This window comes from Gossypium raimondii, chromosome 5 (genome assembly GCF_025698545.1).
Source record: "Gossypium raimondii isolate GPD5lz chromosome 5, ASM2569854v1, whole genome shotgun sequence".
Classification (NCBI taxonomy): domain Eukaryota; kingdom Viridiplantae; phylum Streptophyta; class Magnoliopsida; order Malvales; family Malvaceae; genus Gossypium; species Gossypium raimondii.
This window is the reverse complement of record NC_068569.1, coordinates 1,174,543-1,186,709: the sequence shown is the minus strand read 5'-3', so window position 1 is coordinate 1,186,709 and position 12,167 is coordinate 1,174,543. Positions and strand designations below refer to the sequence as shown.

At 33.1% G+C, this 12,167-nt stretch overlaps 2 protein-coding genes across 2 annotated transcripts; one reads left to right on the top strand and one right to left on the bottom strand.

Annotated features, from left to right (window-relative positions):
* Window positions 1-2,484: 2,484 nt before the first annotated feature.
* LOC105768790 (pyrophosphate-energized vacuolar membrane proton pump) lies at window positions 2,485-7,646 on the top strand. The gene is made up of 8 exons (XM_012588966.2): window positions 2,485-2,942; window positions 4,408-4,982; window positions 5,086-5,465; window positions 5,551-5,637; window positions 5,726-6,056; window positions 6,443-6,853; window positions 6,986-7,045; window positions 7,146-7,646. The coding sequence occupies exons 1-8, from the start codon at window positions 2,681-2,683 to the stop codon at window positions 7,350-7,352; spliced, it is 2,313 nt and encodes a 770-aa protein (XP_012444420.1). The 5' UTR covers window positions 2,485-2,680; the 3' UTR covers window positions 7,353-7,646.
* Window positions 7,647-7,863: 217 nt separating this feature from the next.
* Window positions 7,864-9,298, bottom strand: LOC105768792 (jasmonate-induced oxygenase 4; the record flags this gene model as incomplete). The annotated part of the gene is given in 5 exon segments (XM_012588967.2): window positions 7,864-8,260; window positions 8,368-8,495; window positions 8,498-8,673; window positions 8,806-9,032; window positions 9,134-9,298. Coding segments are annotated over 5 exon segments (939 nt in total), but the record flags the coding sequence as incomplete, so codon positions are not given.
* Window positions 9,299-12,167: the final 2,869 nt, after the last annotated feature.

Here is a 12,167-nt window from a genome sequence, read left to right as displayed (position 1 = left end):
CTCAAGTTTACATATTCCTTTTTCTAACTATGGAAAATACCGAGGTATTAAATTGACCAAAAAAATTGACTTCTGAATTATATCTCAATTCTTTATCGGAAGTATAACCAGGTCCTTATCGGTTAGTATTTTTTTTTAGACTTCTCAAGTTCTGCTTTTTATAATGATGGACCAATGTGATAATTGGAATGTAGTTCAATAGCCAATTTACAAATAAAACTAATATAAAATAAAGAAGGCTTATTTAACAAACTAATGCTTAAAATATACTTATTTTCTTATATTGATATCTAAATTTATTTATGGTCGAAAGTGATACATAAACTTGCTGATTGAATCTTAACTTAATTGACATGAATATTATTGTCAATATAGGAGGACATGAGTTCGAGTGTGTTAATCCTATTATTTATGAATTGAGGAGGGGCTATGGGTAGCTCAATCACATAGTGACTGATGGCAAAAAAGCCACATAAACACTGGGCGTCAGTTAATTTTTAATTTGAATATTTTAATTATTAGTATTTTAAATTATTATATATTTGTATTTTATATACTTTATCAAAATATAAAAATAAAAAAACCATTAATTTGAAAATATTTTTAAATATTTTTTTTGGAATACTGATATATTTTACTTATTTTTCAATATTTATATAATAATTGGACATTTTGAATAGCATAATAAATATCACTTCCGACAATAAATAATATGATTTAAATACTAATTTATCCGTAAAAAATAAATAATATTAATCACTCAAATAGAAATAAAGCATAAATGTTAGACCTATTAAAAATATTTATTGATTAATAATAGGTGTTTATTGCTCTGTCGCATTTGTATGTGATATCAACGCCACATGTAGCCCACGCTTAGGGGCTAAAAATATGAGTCAATTTTTTATTTAAATCATTCCAAATGTATAAATGTTTATTCCAAATTCGCTTACTTATTTGGCACAACTCATTTTTTTAAGTAGGAAATGCTCATTCGAATCCAGAAAATTTTTGAGAAAAGTTAATATTTGATCCATAAGTCATAATTTGAGTTGAATTTATTAATATTTTATTTAATATTATAAAGTTGTATTTTTATTTATTAAAATTTAAATATAAACAATTAATATAGTTTAATAATTATCGTTTCTTATATTTAATTTTATATGATAAAATTACATAATATAAAATAACAACCGACCATATTAGATAAGCTCGAACTTTAAATATCACATCCGAAGGATATTTATTTTCAAATACCCTTAATTTTTGCTTAAACTCAAATTTCAAAACATAATTTTCTATTTAAACCCTCTCAAATATCAAATAAACCTAAATGGGATAAATCCGCCATCTAATTAATAAACAATTTTATTTTTAAGGTTTTAGGTACCAATAAAATTTTGTAATATCATCAAAACTTAAATACATAAAATTATTATTATAGACTAATCCATATATAAATATTTTATGGAACTTTCCCACCACATTATTCATGGTCTATTTCTAATTATTTGATGACATTTCAACAAATTTTTCTATGTCAATAACACATAATTTTGGTAATTTTTTTAAACTTGAAACCCAAATCCCAAATCCTAAACCATGAATCTAGAATCTCGAACCCCAAAACATTAACCTTGAACTCGTAATACGTAACTCCAAACCCATGAACCTTGACAGAGGCGATTCTAGGGGGGCTGGCGTGGGCCTCGACCCCCTAAAATGAAAGATTACCATTTAGGCCTCTAAATTTTTTTAAAATTTTAAATTAGTAAATGTAAAATTGTACTTTAGCCTCCTTAAAATTATAAAAATTTAATTTAATCCTTTAAAAATTATAAAGATATAGACTATAAAAAATTAAAATTTCATTCGCCTCTCCCTAAAAAATTATTCTGGCTTCACCCCTAAACCTTGAGACTCAAGATTTAAGGTTCAGGGTTCAAGTTCAAGGTTTGAGGTTCGGGGTAAATTAATTACCAAAATTATATGTCAATGACATAGAACATTTGCACAAAAATACTACTTAAAAAAAACCTGTAAAAGAAGAAAGGAGGTTTATTTATAATTTAAAAAATTAATTATTTTATGTAATTTAATTAAAGTTAAATTAAGTTGGATAAGAGATTAAATATAGATGAGTGTATAATAATATTTTGTTATTTTTAAAATATAATGATGTGAAATTATTTTATTGATACCTAAAAATCATACATTTTAAAATAAAGTAAATACTTAATGAAAAAATCATCCAACAAATAATTAAACATAAATTTGATTTAATAAATGAAAATGTGCGAAGATAAAATCAAATAATTCATAAACCACATATACGTAGTACGTACGACACAACTCACTTGTCAAATGAGTAGTAAAATGACAATAACTAGTGGGAGGGTACATTATGTTAACACGAAATTCAGGATTCAATGTATATCCTTTTACCCTATTTTGATTTTATTACAATTTTTGGGAAAAAAATGAAAGAAGGAAACTAGATCTTTAATTTTCACAAAATCCCTTCCATTAATTTTAGTTTCCACTTTCCACCGCAAACTTTTGGTGTATATAAACACTCACTTATCCGCCATTTTTTCATTCTCGCATTGAAAAACAATTCACGCTTTATCTCTCTTTCCCCCGTCGGTCATAACTTTGCATTTCGTGGTCTTTGAGAATGGGGGCTTCTATTTTATCAGATCTCGGAACCGAGATCTTAATTCCAGTTTGCGCCGTGATTGGAATTGCCTTTTCTCTCTTACAATGGGTTCTCGTTTCCAAGGTGAAGCTCTCTCCTGGTCGAGACCCGGGTTCACCTAGAAACAACGGTGCGGGTGGAAAAAATGACTGCGCCGATTACCTCATTGAAGAAGAAGAAGGACTTAATGATCATAATGTTGTTCTTAAGTGTGCTGAAATTCAAAGCGCCATCTCTGAAGGTTGTTGCTCTTGTCATTTTTCATTTTTTTTCTTTTCAGTGCATGAGATCTGTTATTTATTTATTTATTAACATTCTTTATATTTGGTATGTTTTGGTTTTTTTGATATTGGGTTTCCGTGAATGTTTTTTGTGTTTTTCTGGCCGTTTGCGTGTTCGAATTAGTTAACTGAAATGGCTTTTTTGACTAAAAATGAAACTTTCTTTTTTCTTGTGAAATATTTTGGTTTGTTTTGTTCTTCAAGTTTAGATCTTTTGTTTCACATTGTGTTTCATCAAATTTTTGGTTGATGGAGTTTTTTGTTTTCGGTTTCTCTGCAAATGTTTTGTGATGTTTTATGAATTATTACGGGGAAGAAGAAAGAGTTCTGGAGCACGAGCTTTATGTTTCTTCATGTTTTTCTATGTTAAAAGTGTTTGTATTTTTTTTATTAAAAAAAACCAGATATTTGCTCTTTTATATTGAAAAGCCATGAAAAACTACAGCATCTGCAAGCTGTCTTCGTATAAAATATGTGCTTCAATGAATCTTAAGTTTAGACCCCACGTATTTATTTATTACATCTCTCTATCATCATCAATTTAGTGTTTTTTTTTAGTTTTAGGTTTTGTAGCACACGGTGTATTGAAATGGCATTGAAGAACTTTGGACATTTTCTTATAATTGCCTACTTACTATGTGAAACCCTTATTTCCTACTGATTTATCAGCAGATTGAGAATTTATGGAAGAATGAATGTTGATACCTCCCGGGATTGATTGTTTGTTGTTTACATATATACAAGATCTTGTTTCTTTTACTTTTTGTTGAATTTGTAGCAGATCTGGAAGTCTTACTTTATATGGGGCATGGATTAAGTTTCAGTGAACAGAACTCTTAAGTTTGTTCATTTTGAAAGCCTTACTTAACAAAGACATACACGTTGGATGATTTAATTATACTTTTGTCTGAAATATTTATAATAGTAAAATCTGACTTAAGCAAATGATGCACTATTTCATGATTTGATATGCTTAACACTTTATTTCACTTTTGGAAAGTGAGATTCTTTTGAATGATTTCTATGCTTCCAAGGTTGTAATACAATGAATTGCTTTCTGGTGGCCCTTTTCCTGGTTTGTTTTTGGGTTTTGAGAAACTTAATTTGTTTTTTCTTAATATTTTAATGTTACTGTTGCTGAAATGCATTTGCTATGTCAACAAAATGTTGTATAACAAATGCAATTAGTTTTCTGTTGGAGGCAATTATTTCAATTCTATCTGTTATGTCATTGTTTTTGGTAATCTGTCGAAGAAGCATGGATGGTATTAAGAAAACACTAGCACGTAGTAGAGACATTGTCAGAAAAATATTCTTTTACAAAAGATTATTGGTATGTCTAGTTGCTCTGTGTATTGCCTTTTCTGTTGACACTTTTGGAAAGACTTTCCAAGTTAGCTAATTTTTGGATTTATGAATTTACAGGGGCAACCTCATTTCTTTTCACCGAGTACCAGTATGTTGGCATTTTCATGGTTGCTTTTGCAATCTTGATTTTTGTCTTCCTTGGTTCGGTAGAGGGTTTCAGCACAAAGAGTCAGCCTTGCACATATGACCAATCTAAGATTTGCAAGCCTGCTCTTGCCACTGCTGCATTCAGCACAATATCTTTCTTACTTGGTGCTGTCACTTCAGTTGTTTCTGGCTTTCTTGGAATGAAGATTGCTACCTATGCAAATGCTAGAACCACCCTGGAGGCAAGAAAGGGAGTTGGAAAGGCATTTATCACTGCATTTAGGTCTGGTGCTGTCATGGGTTTTCTTCTTGCTGCAAATGGCCTTCTGGTGCTCTACATTACCATCAACTTATTCAAGATCTACTATGGTGATGATTGGGGTGGTCTTTTTGAAGCGATCACTGGTTATGGGCTTGGAGGTTCATCCATGGCACTTTTTGGTAGAGTTGGTGGAGGCATCTACACCAAAGCTGCTGATGTGGGTGCTGATCTTGTTGGCAAGGTGGAAAGGAACATTCCTGAGGATGACCCTAGAAACCCAGCTGTAAGTAACATGTATCTACAAATATGTTATAGCTCTATAAATTCTAAATATGAGTTCTGGTTCCTCATCTTGGGTTGTAACTGAGTTGCTCCCATGTTTTCAGGTTATTGCTGACAATGTTGGAGATAATGTTGGTGATATAGCTGGAATGGGATCTGATCTTTTTGGTTCCTATGCTGAATCATCTTGTGCTGCACTTGTTGTTGCTTCCATCTCTTCTTTTGGCATCAATCATGAGTTCACTCCAATGTTATATCCTCTCATCATAAGTTCTGTTGGTATCATTGTTTGTTTAATCACAACCTTATTTGCAACTGATTTCTTTGAGATCAAGGCTGTTAAGGAAATTGAGCCATCATTGAAGAGGCAACTTATCATATCCACTGTTCTCATGACTATTGGAATTGGGGTTGTTAGTTGGGTAGCTCTTCCATCTTCCTTTACCATTTTCAACTTTGGAGATCAGAAAGTTGTCAAGAACTGGTAAGCACTTGGTGTTTCTTTTAGACAAATATCAACAGTCATATGATTGCATTAGAATGAGTGTTTAACATTGTTTCTTCTGCAGGCAACTATTCTTATGTGTTGCTGTTGGTCTTTGGGCTGGTCTAATTATTGGTTTTGTAACCGAGTACTATACCAGTAACGCATACAGGTATCTAACCTTGATGGTGCTATTTTGTTTTCCTTGACTCATCCTCTATTCTTATTGATTTTAACACTTCCTGTGCTTTATCATGTAGCCCTGTACAAGATGTTGCTGATTCCTGCAGAACTGGAGCAGCAACTAATGTTATTTTCGGCCTTGCATTGGGTTACAAGTCTTGCATTATTCCTATATTTGCTATTGCAGTCAGTATTTTTGTTAGTTTTAGCTTTGCTGCTATGTATGGCATTGCTGTTGCTGCCCTTGGAATGCTGAGCACCATAGCTACTGGACTGGCTATTGATGCTTATGGTCCTATCAGTGACAATGCTGGAGGTATTGCTGAGATGGCTGGCATGAGCCACAGAATACGAGAGAGAACGGATGCTCTGGATGCTGCTGGAAACACCACTGCTGCTATTGGAAAGGTCTGTTATTTGTTTTTCTTTTTCTTACTTGAGCACTGGGTTTGTTTTCTCATTTTATTTGATTTGTGGCATATCTGGGTTGGTTCTACATAACAAGTTCTAATGCAGGTTTATTTGTTTTGGTTGATGCTGATGTCTTTGGTGAAGTGTTGCATTGGTCCATTGAAGGACCTTGTATTTGCTTTTCATGTCCTAATTTTTTACCTTAATTTAGTTGAATTCTAAGAGTTATTCAGTATCTTGTTTTCAGAGCATCTTGTTTCCTTCAAAATTATTTGCACGATGAGTATTTTTCATTGACCAGTTATGATTTTTTCTGTAGTTTGTAACTTTGAGAAGTAGTTTTCATATGAAGATATTCATTTGAACATTGCATTTCTTTCCAGGGTTTCGCCATTGGTTCAGCTGCCCTTGTGTCCCTTGCCCTCTTTGGTGCTTTTGTGAGCCGTGCTGCTATTTCAACAGTTGATGTATTGACCCCTAAAGTTTTTATTGGTTTGCTTGTCGGGGCAATGCTTCCTTACTGGTTTTCTGCTATGACCATGAAGAGTGTGGGAAGTGCAGCTTTGAAGATGGTTGAGGAAGTGCGCAGGCAATTCAACACAATCCCAGGTCTCATGGAGGGTACTGCTAAACCTGACTATGCTACCTGTGTTAAGATCTCTACTGATGCTTCAATCAAAGAAATGATCCCACCTGGTGCCCTTGTTATGCTCACACCCCTTGTTGTTGGGATCTTTTTTGGCGTGGAAACTCTCTCTGGTGTCCTCGCTGGATCTCTTGTCTCTGGTGTCCAGGTAATGTTAACAGTTCTAGTATTCTGTATTACCAGAGATTTATGATTGGAATCACATGTTATAACTTACTGCATGAAATATTTCCTATAGAAGGGTTCATCCTAATCTTTTCTGTCTTGGTAACATTTGCAGATTGCTATCTCTGCATCCAACACAGGAGGTGCTTGGGATAATGCCAAGAAGTATATTGAGGTATCCATAATTTTACCGACTTCCATGAGCCGCTCGTTTGATTGGCGTTTCAAAACAATAGTTTTATATTTATGCTTTTGGATTTTGGTGTTGAATGCAGGCTGGTGCTTCTGAGCATGCAAAAACTCTTGGTCCCAAAGGTTCAGATCCACATAAGGCTGCCGTTATTGGTGACACCATTGGTGACCCTTTAAAGGATACATCTGGGCCATCACTGAACATCCTCATCAAGCTAATGGCTGTTGAATCTCTTGTCTTTGCTCCCTTCTTTGCTACACATGGTGGGCTGCTTTTTAAGATATTTTAAGTGAAGACAAACATCGGCTACTAGTCTACCATTTCCGATTCCTGTCTGTTATTCTCTTATAATTTTCATTTTTAAGTATATTTAGGTCGTAGCACATTTTGACTCTAGAGATCATTTCCTCTTTAAAGTCATATTGGTAGTAAAAGTTTACCCTTTGTAACAACGACATTGTTGTTGTTGTTGATGATGATGATGATTACGGTCAATCTAGGAAAAGAGTTGAAACTTGAAACCACATTGTTACTATTATTACTGTTTTGTTCAATGAAGAATGTTATTTTTGCTTCTCTGAAATTCCTGTCATGAGCTATTTTAATGATGAATGAACACTTTGAAAGACATGAAACCACATTGTCATGGAGGAACAAGCAATTGACCTCCGCAAGATGTTTTGTCGATAGAGAAGTGTCTGAAAACCCACTTGTTGGAGCAAACTATTTTTCCAGTTTCCTTTTTTCGTCAGTCACATTCAGCTGGTCCCATCTCGACATGGAACTTGCAAGAAATGGCCTTTCGTACAACCATTTTTGTTATTAATGTCAATGTCACACCAGTAACATTAAAACTAGTTGTACATTCTTGCAGATGCAGGCACTTCACAGCACATGCATGCATGGAAATGTGAATCTAGAGAGAAGGCCTTAATCCCTAGATGATCACATACCCTATGCATGAAATTTTACTTCCTCAAGTGGTACTTTGCCTTTCTGAAAGCATTCATAGTTGAAAGAAGCATAAATTTTCACATTACTATATAACCTTGGCCTGTTTTCATCTATCAATCCTTCAACAGGTCCAATCTCCTTTTCTGGCTCTACCTCATTAAACATTGCTACTGATATCCTCAACTTGTCTGTGTTTGTCACCACCCTGTGAACTGGACTCTTGAAGATTCCATTACTCATTATCTGCATCAATTAACGCAGATTAAACTAACACTGCATTGCCTTTTCATTTGAAGCTCTCTTATATAGTGTAGAGATATTAGATGCAAGTATGCTTAATGAGATATTACCTGCATTTGGTCACCAAGGTTGACAACAAGTACACGAGGAATGACAGGAACTGTGATCCATTTTTCATCTTTAACAAATTGAAGGCCTTCCACTTGTTCATCTTGCAATAAGACTGTAATCCATGATCAAGAACCTTGTCTGGTCTTGTACAGGGTGGATAAAAGTTAAACCTGACATGCATCACTGGATTGTCTCCAAACTGGTCGGAGAAACTATTCTCTTCTAAGGCAAGTGATTTCGCCATGGCCTTAAAGAGAAGATCCACCAGTTGCTTTAGCTTGATGGAATATTCATGCAAGACCTCTCTGCAAGAATTCAACTCATAGCTCACGGTTCTTCTAGAAAGTGTAAGATCTGAACAAATCACATACCACTAGACTGCAAAACTATATTTGAGAAATATTTGCGAAACCTAGCTAATTAAGAAACATGCATGCCTGATTTTATCTGGGTTTTCTGGCCAAAGATTGAGCTTTCTTTGATGTTCAGGAAATACCCTAAGAAACAAGCGAGTATTCCAGTCAAGAACTTGCTTTTCTGAGACTACCAAATCATAGCCTGCTCTGGAATACTTCTGCTTCTCTTCCTGCAGAAGTTGAAAAAACTGTTCTGCAACTCCACGGACTTTGTTTAGAAATGAATTGGAAATCCCATGGCCAATAGCCTGAAACACAACACAATTGCAAGAGGAAAATGTGGTTTAATTAAGATTCATGAGAGTTAAATGAAATTTCTATGGACTTTTGAAGAGAGCATATATAGAACCTGGAAACATCCTCCAGAACAGAGAGCCAATTTTAGTTTTCCCTGTTCATCTTTTGAGGATGGCAGAAGACCAAGATCAATAACAGGGACTGAAACTGATGCAGAAAGATCAGAAGAACCAACGCATCCAGAACTGCCATCTTTAGCATGAAATTCGGGGGTGGTTCATCACCGTTCATGGACATCTCTTGAACACTTTTAGGCAAGGGAACCCCATGATTGAAAATTTCGGAGTAGACAATAATAAAAATTATTAATTTTAGTGAAGAAAGTAATTGACTATTATAGGAAATTAGGAAGACTTTTGAAAGTAGGAAAATTATTTAAAGAATATATTAAATTGTAAAGGTGTGAGAAGAGTTGGGTTATAATATAAAAATTGGAATAAGAAAATACTAGATTAAATAAATGAAAAAGAGGAAGGACTTAAAAGGATAAATTGATTAAATGGCTACCATTGTACCATTCATTTCTAATGATTATGATTTGATTAATTAAATATTTAAAAAAAAGATGATGGGAGATATTTTGATAAGAAGTTGTAGAAAAATGAAAGATGAAGGAAAAATAAATCGTCATCTTCTCTAGCTTTCCTTTCACGTCTCCCTCTCTCCATTTTCTCAAGTTTTCATTTCTTTCATTTTAGTCCCTCACCATTTTCAACTATTTCCAGGCTTTAAACTCTAAAATTTCTTCATAAATTTTAAAGGAAATCATAAGAGAATCTTCATGGCAAGCTAGGTTTTTTTTTTTTGAGGAGCTAGCTAGAATATATTCTTGAAGAGAGAAAAGAAAGAGCTAGGGATTTATATTTACTTTATCAAAATTAATGGAAATAGTGTGTGATTTTTGTTTTGATATTAAATATTATATATGTATTGCGAGAAGGAGAAAAAAAGTGAAGATGAAATTAGAATTATAAGGGTAAAGAAATAGCAAAGGAGTGAAGGATTTTGTTATAAGTATATCAAGAATTTCACATTGTATAATTCAAACCCTAAATAAAAACTTAATAGTTTGTTTTAGTAATATTCATAGGATATATACTAGTACTTGAAAATGATAGTTTGGAACATCAAACTTTTTAAAGTGAATTGAAAATGTGTATGGTGAATTTATTGAAAATGACTAAATTGTAGATAGTGAAAAGTTTAAATTGGTGATACATATATAATTAAATATGAAGCATTTGAGTGAGATGTTAGACGATGATGTAATAAATGTTAAGCGAATATTTATGATTTTTATTTTATATAAAAAGGGACTAAATCATAAAAATAGTAACGATTGAATTGTTTTTTTTTTAATTGTTGAGTAAATGTAGTGAAAATGTATATGTTATATGTTCAAGTAGACAAAATGAGAATTAGTAGAATATAAATGGCAAGTTATTTACTGTGCAAGTGAGTGGCACTTCGGTGCAAAGTGATATCCGCATGGTTGTGCGAAGAATAATGGCACTTCGGTGCATCTTATCGACATTCCTGTATATCCTATTATGTTCTATTAAACTTACAATTGGACAATTGAATTAAAAAGGCAAGTGTATATTAAATAGTAAAGGTAAGTGGCTTGTCTGGTGTGAATTGACATTTAATTGTAGTTTTTTTTTTAAACAAATTTGTGCATGAGGTTAGAGATTAACGCTAGCTAGTATTCTATATAATCACATTTGTATATTTATTCATAATTAATATATAAGAAATAAAATTTAAATATATCGTATAACTCTTGATATATTTACTAAGCTCTTTTAAACGCATAGGTGAAGATTCTTCTTGAAGTTAGAAGGTGAAGATTGTCTCCAACTTATCTCATCACATCTCAAGCCTTGGAGAGGAAGTATAAATTTAAATTTCGAGTATAAATTTAGTATGTACATAGGACTTCATTGAGAATATTATATATATATATGTATATATATATAAACTAAAGGATGAAATTGTTGGATAATGATCTTCATTTTATACTTTGTATTTTGGATGGTTTAAAGTTGTTTCTTGATAATTTGAGTAATCCTTAAGGTTGATAGAAGGTATATTTGTATTGTGTTATTGATTGTTTGAAAGGGATATAAATTTTGGAAGTGGTTTAAGGTGGTTAGGGAGCTAAATGTGTAGGGTTTGAAGTTGCAGGGTCGACGTTGTGACGTCGGGATGTTATAGTCGTGATGAACTCAAGTCAAAGAGTCATGTCGCGATGAGGAATTTCTCGAGGTCGTGACGAGCTATGTCACGTCGTGACGTGGGGAATCTAAAGTCCCGACAAGCTTCTAGTAGCTTGAGTCTTTACTCTTTTATTCCTAATCAAGTTTTGACTACTTAAAAAGCTTTCGAAAGTTTGTTTTAAGCTAGAAAATCATATTTTTATGCATTATGATTGTTCTATTGATTGTTATTATCGTACTTGCTCCGGTAACGAATTTGATATCCTGATAGCTTGACTTGGCAACCGAGTCGGGTAAATGGTGTTATAAAACAGTTGGTAGCTGTGGTGTGATTATGAATTATGATAAATGCCAAAGTTATGCGGTCTTGTGGTTTGGACTGTAGACCCTGAAATTTATTACAAGATGGCAACGAATCAAACTACACTGTAGCATTGACTGGTTTGGGTTCATGCATTGCATGGTTTCTTGTACAAGAAAAGATCAATCCAATTGCAGATGATTGATTCATGGTTTCGGAATAAAAGGAAATATAAGAGTTTGGCCGTTCATTCAACTTAACCCAAAAAGCATGTATTAATGGAGCTTCTTCATATTTGCTTCTGCTAACCCAACATTTATCATCAGTTTAAGAAATTGTTCAAATAAGGAATTTATCTTGTCAATATTATCAAATGCAACCACTTTGTCGTAAGAAAACGAACTGTTTTGCGAATATGACTTGCGACCTATAATTACTCAATAGTAATTAAAATCAAAGCGAAGCACAGTTCATAGTTCTTACAGATAGTAGATTTCGTAATTCATGTTTTTATCCTACTACGCATAACTAAGAATTTTTTAGGGTAAATTACATTATTAATCATT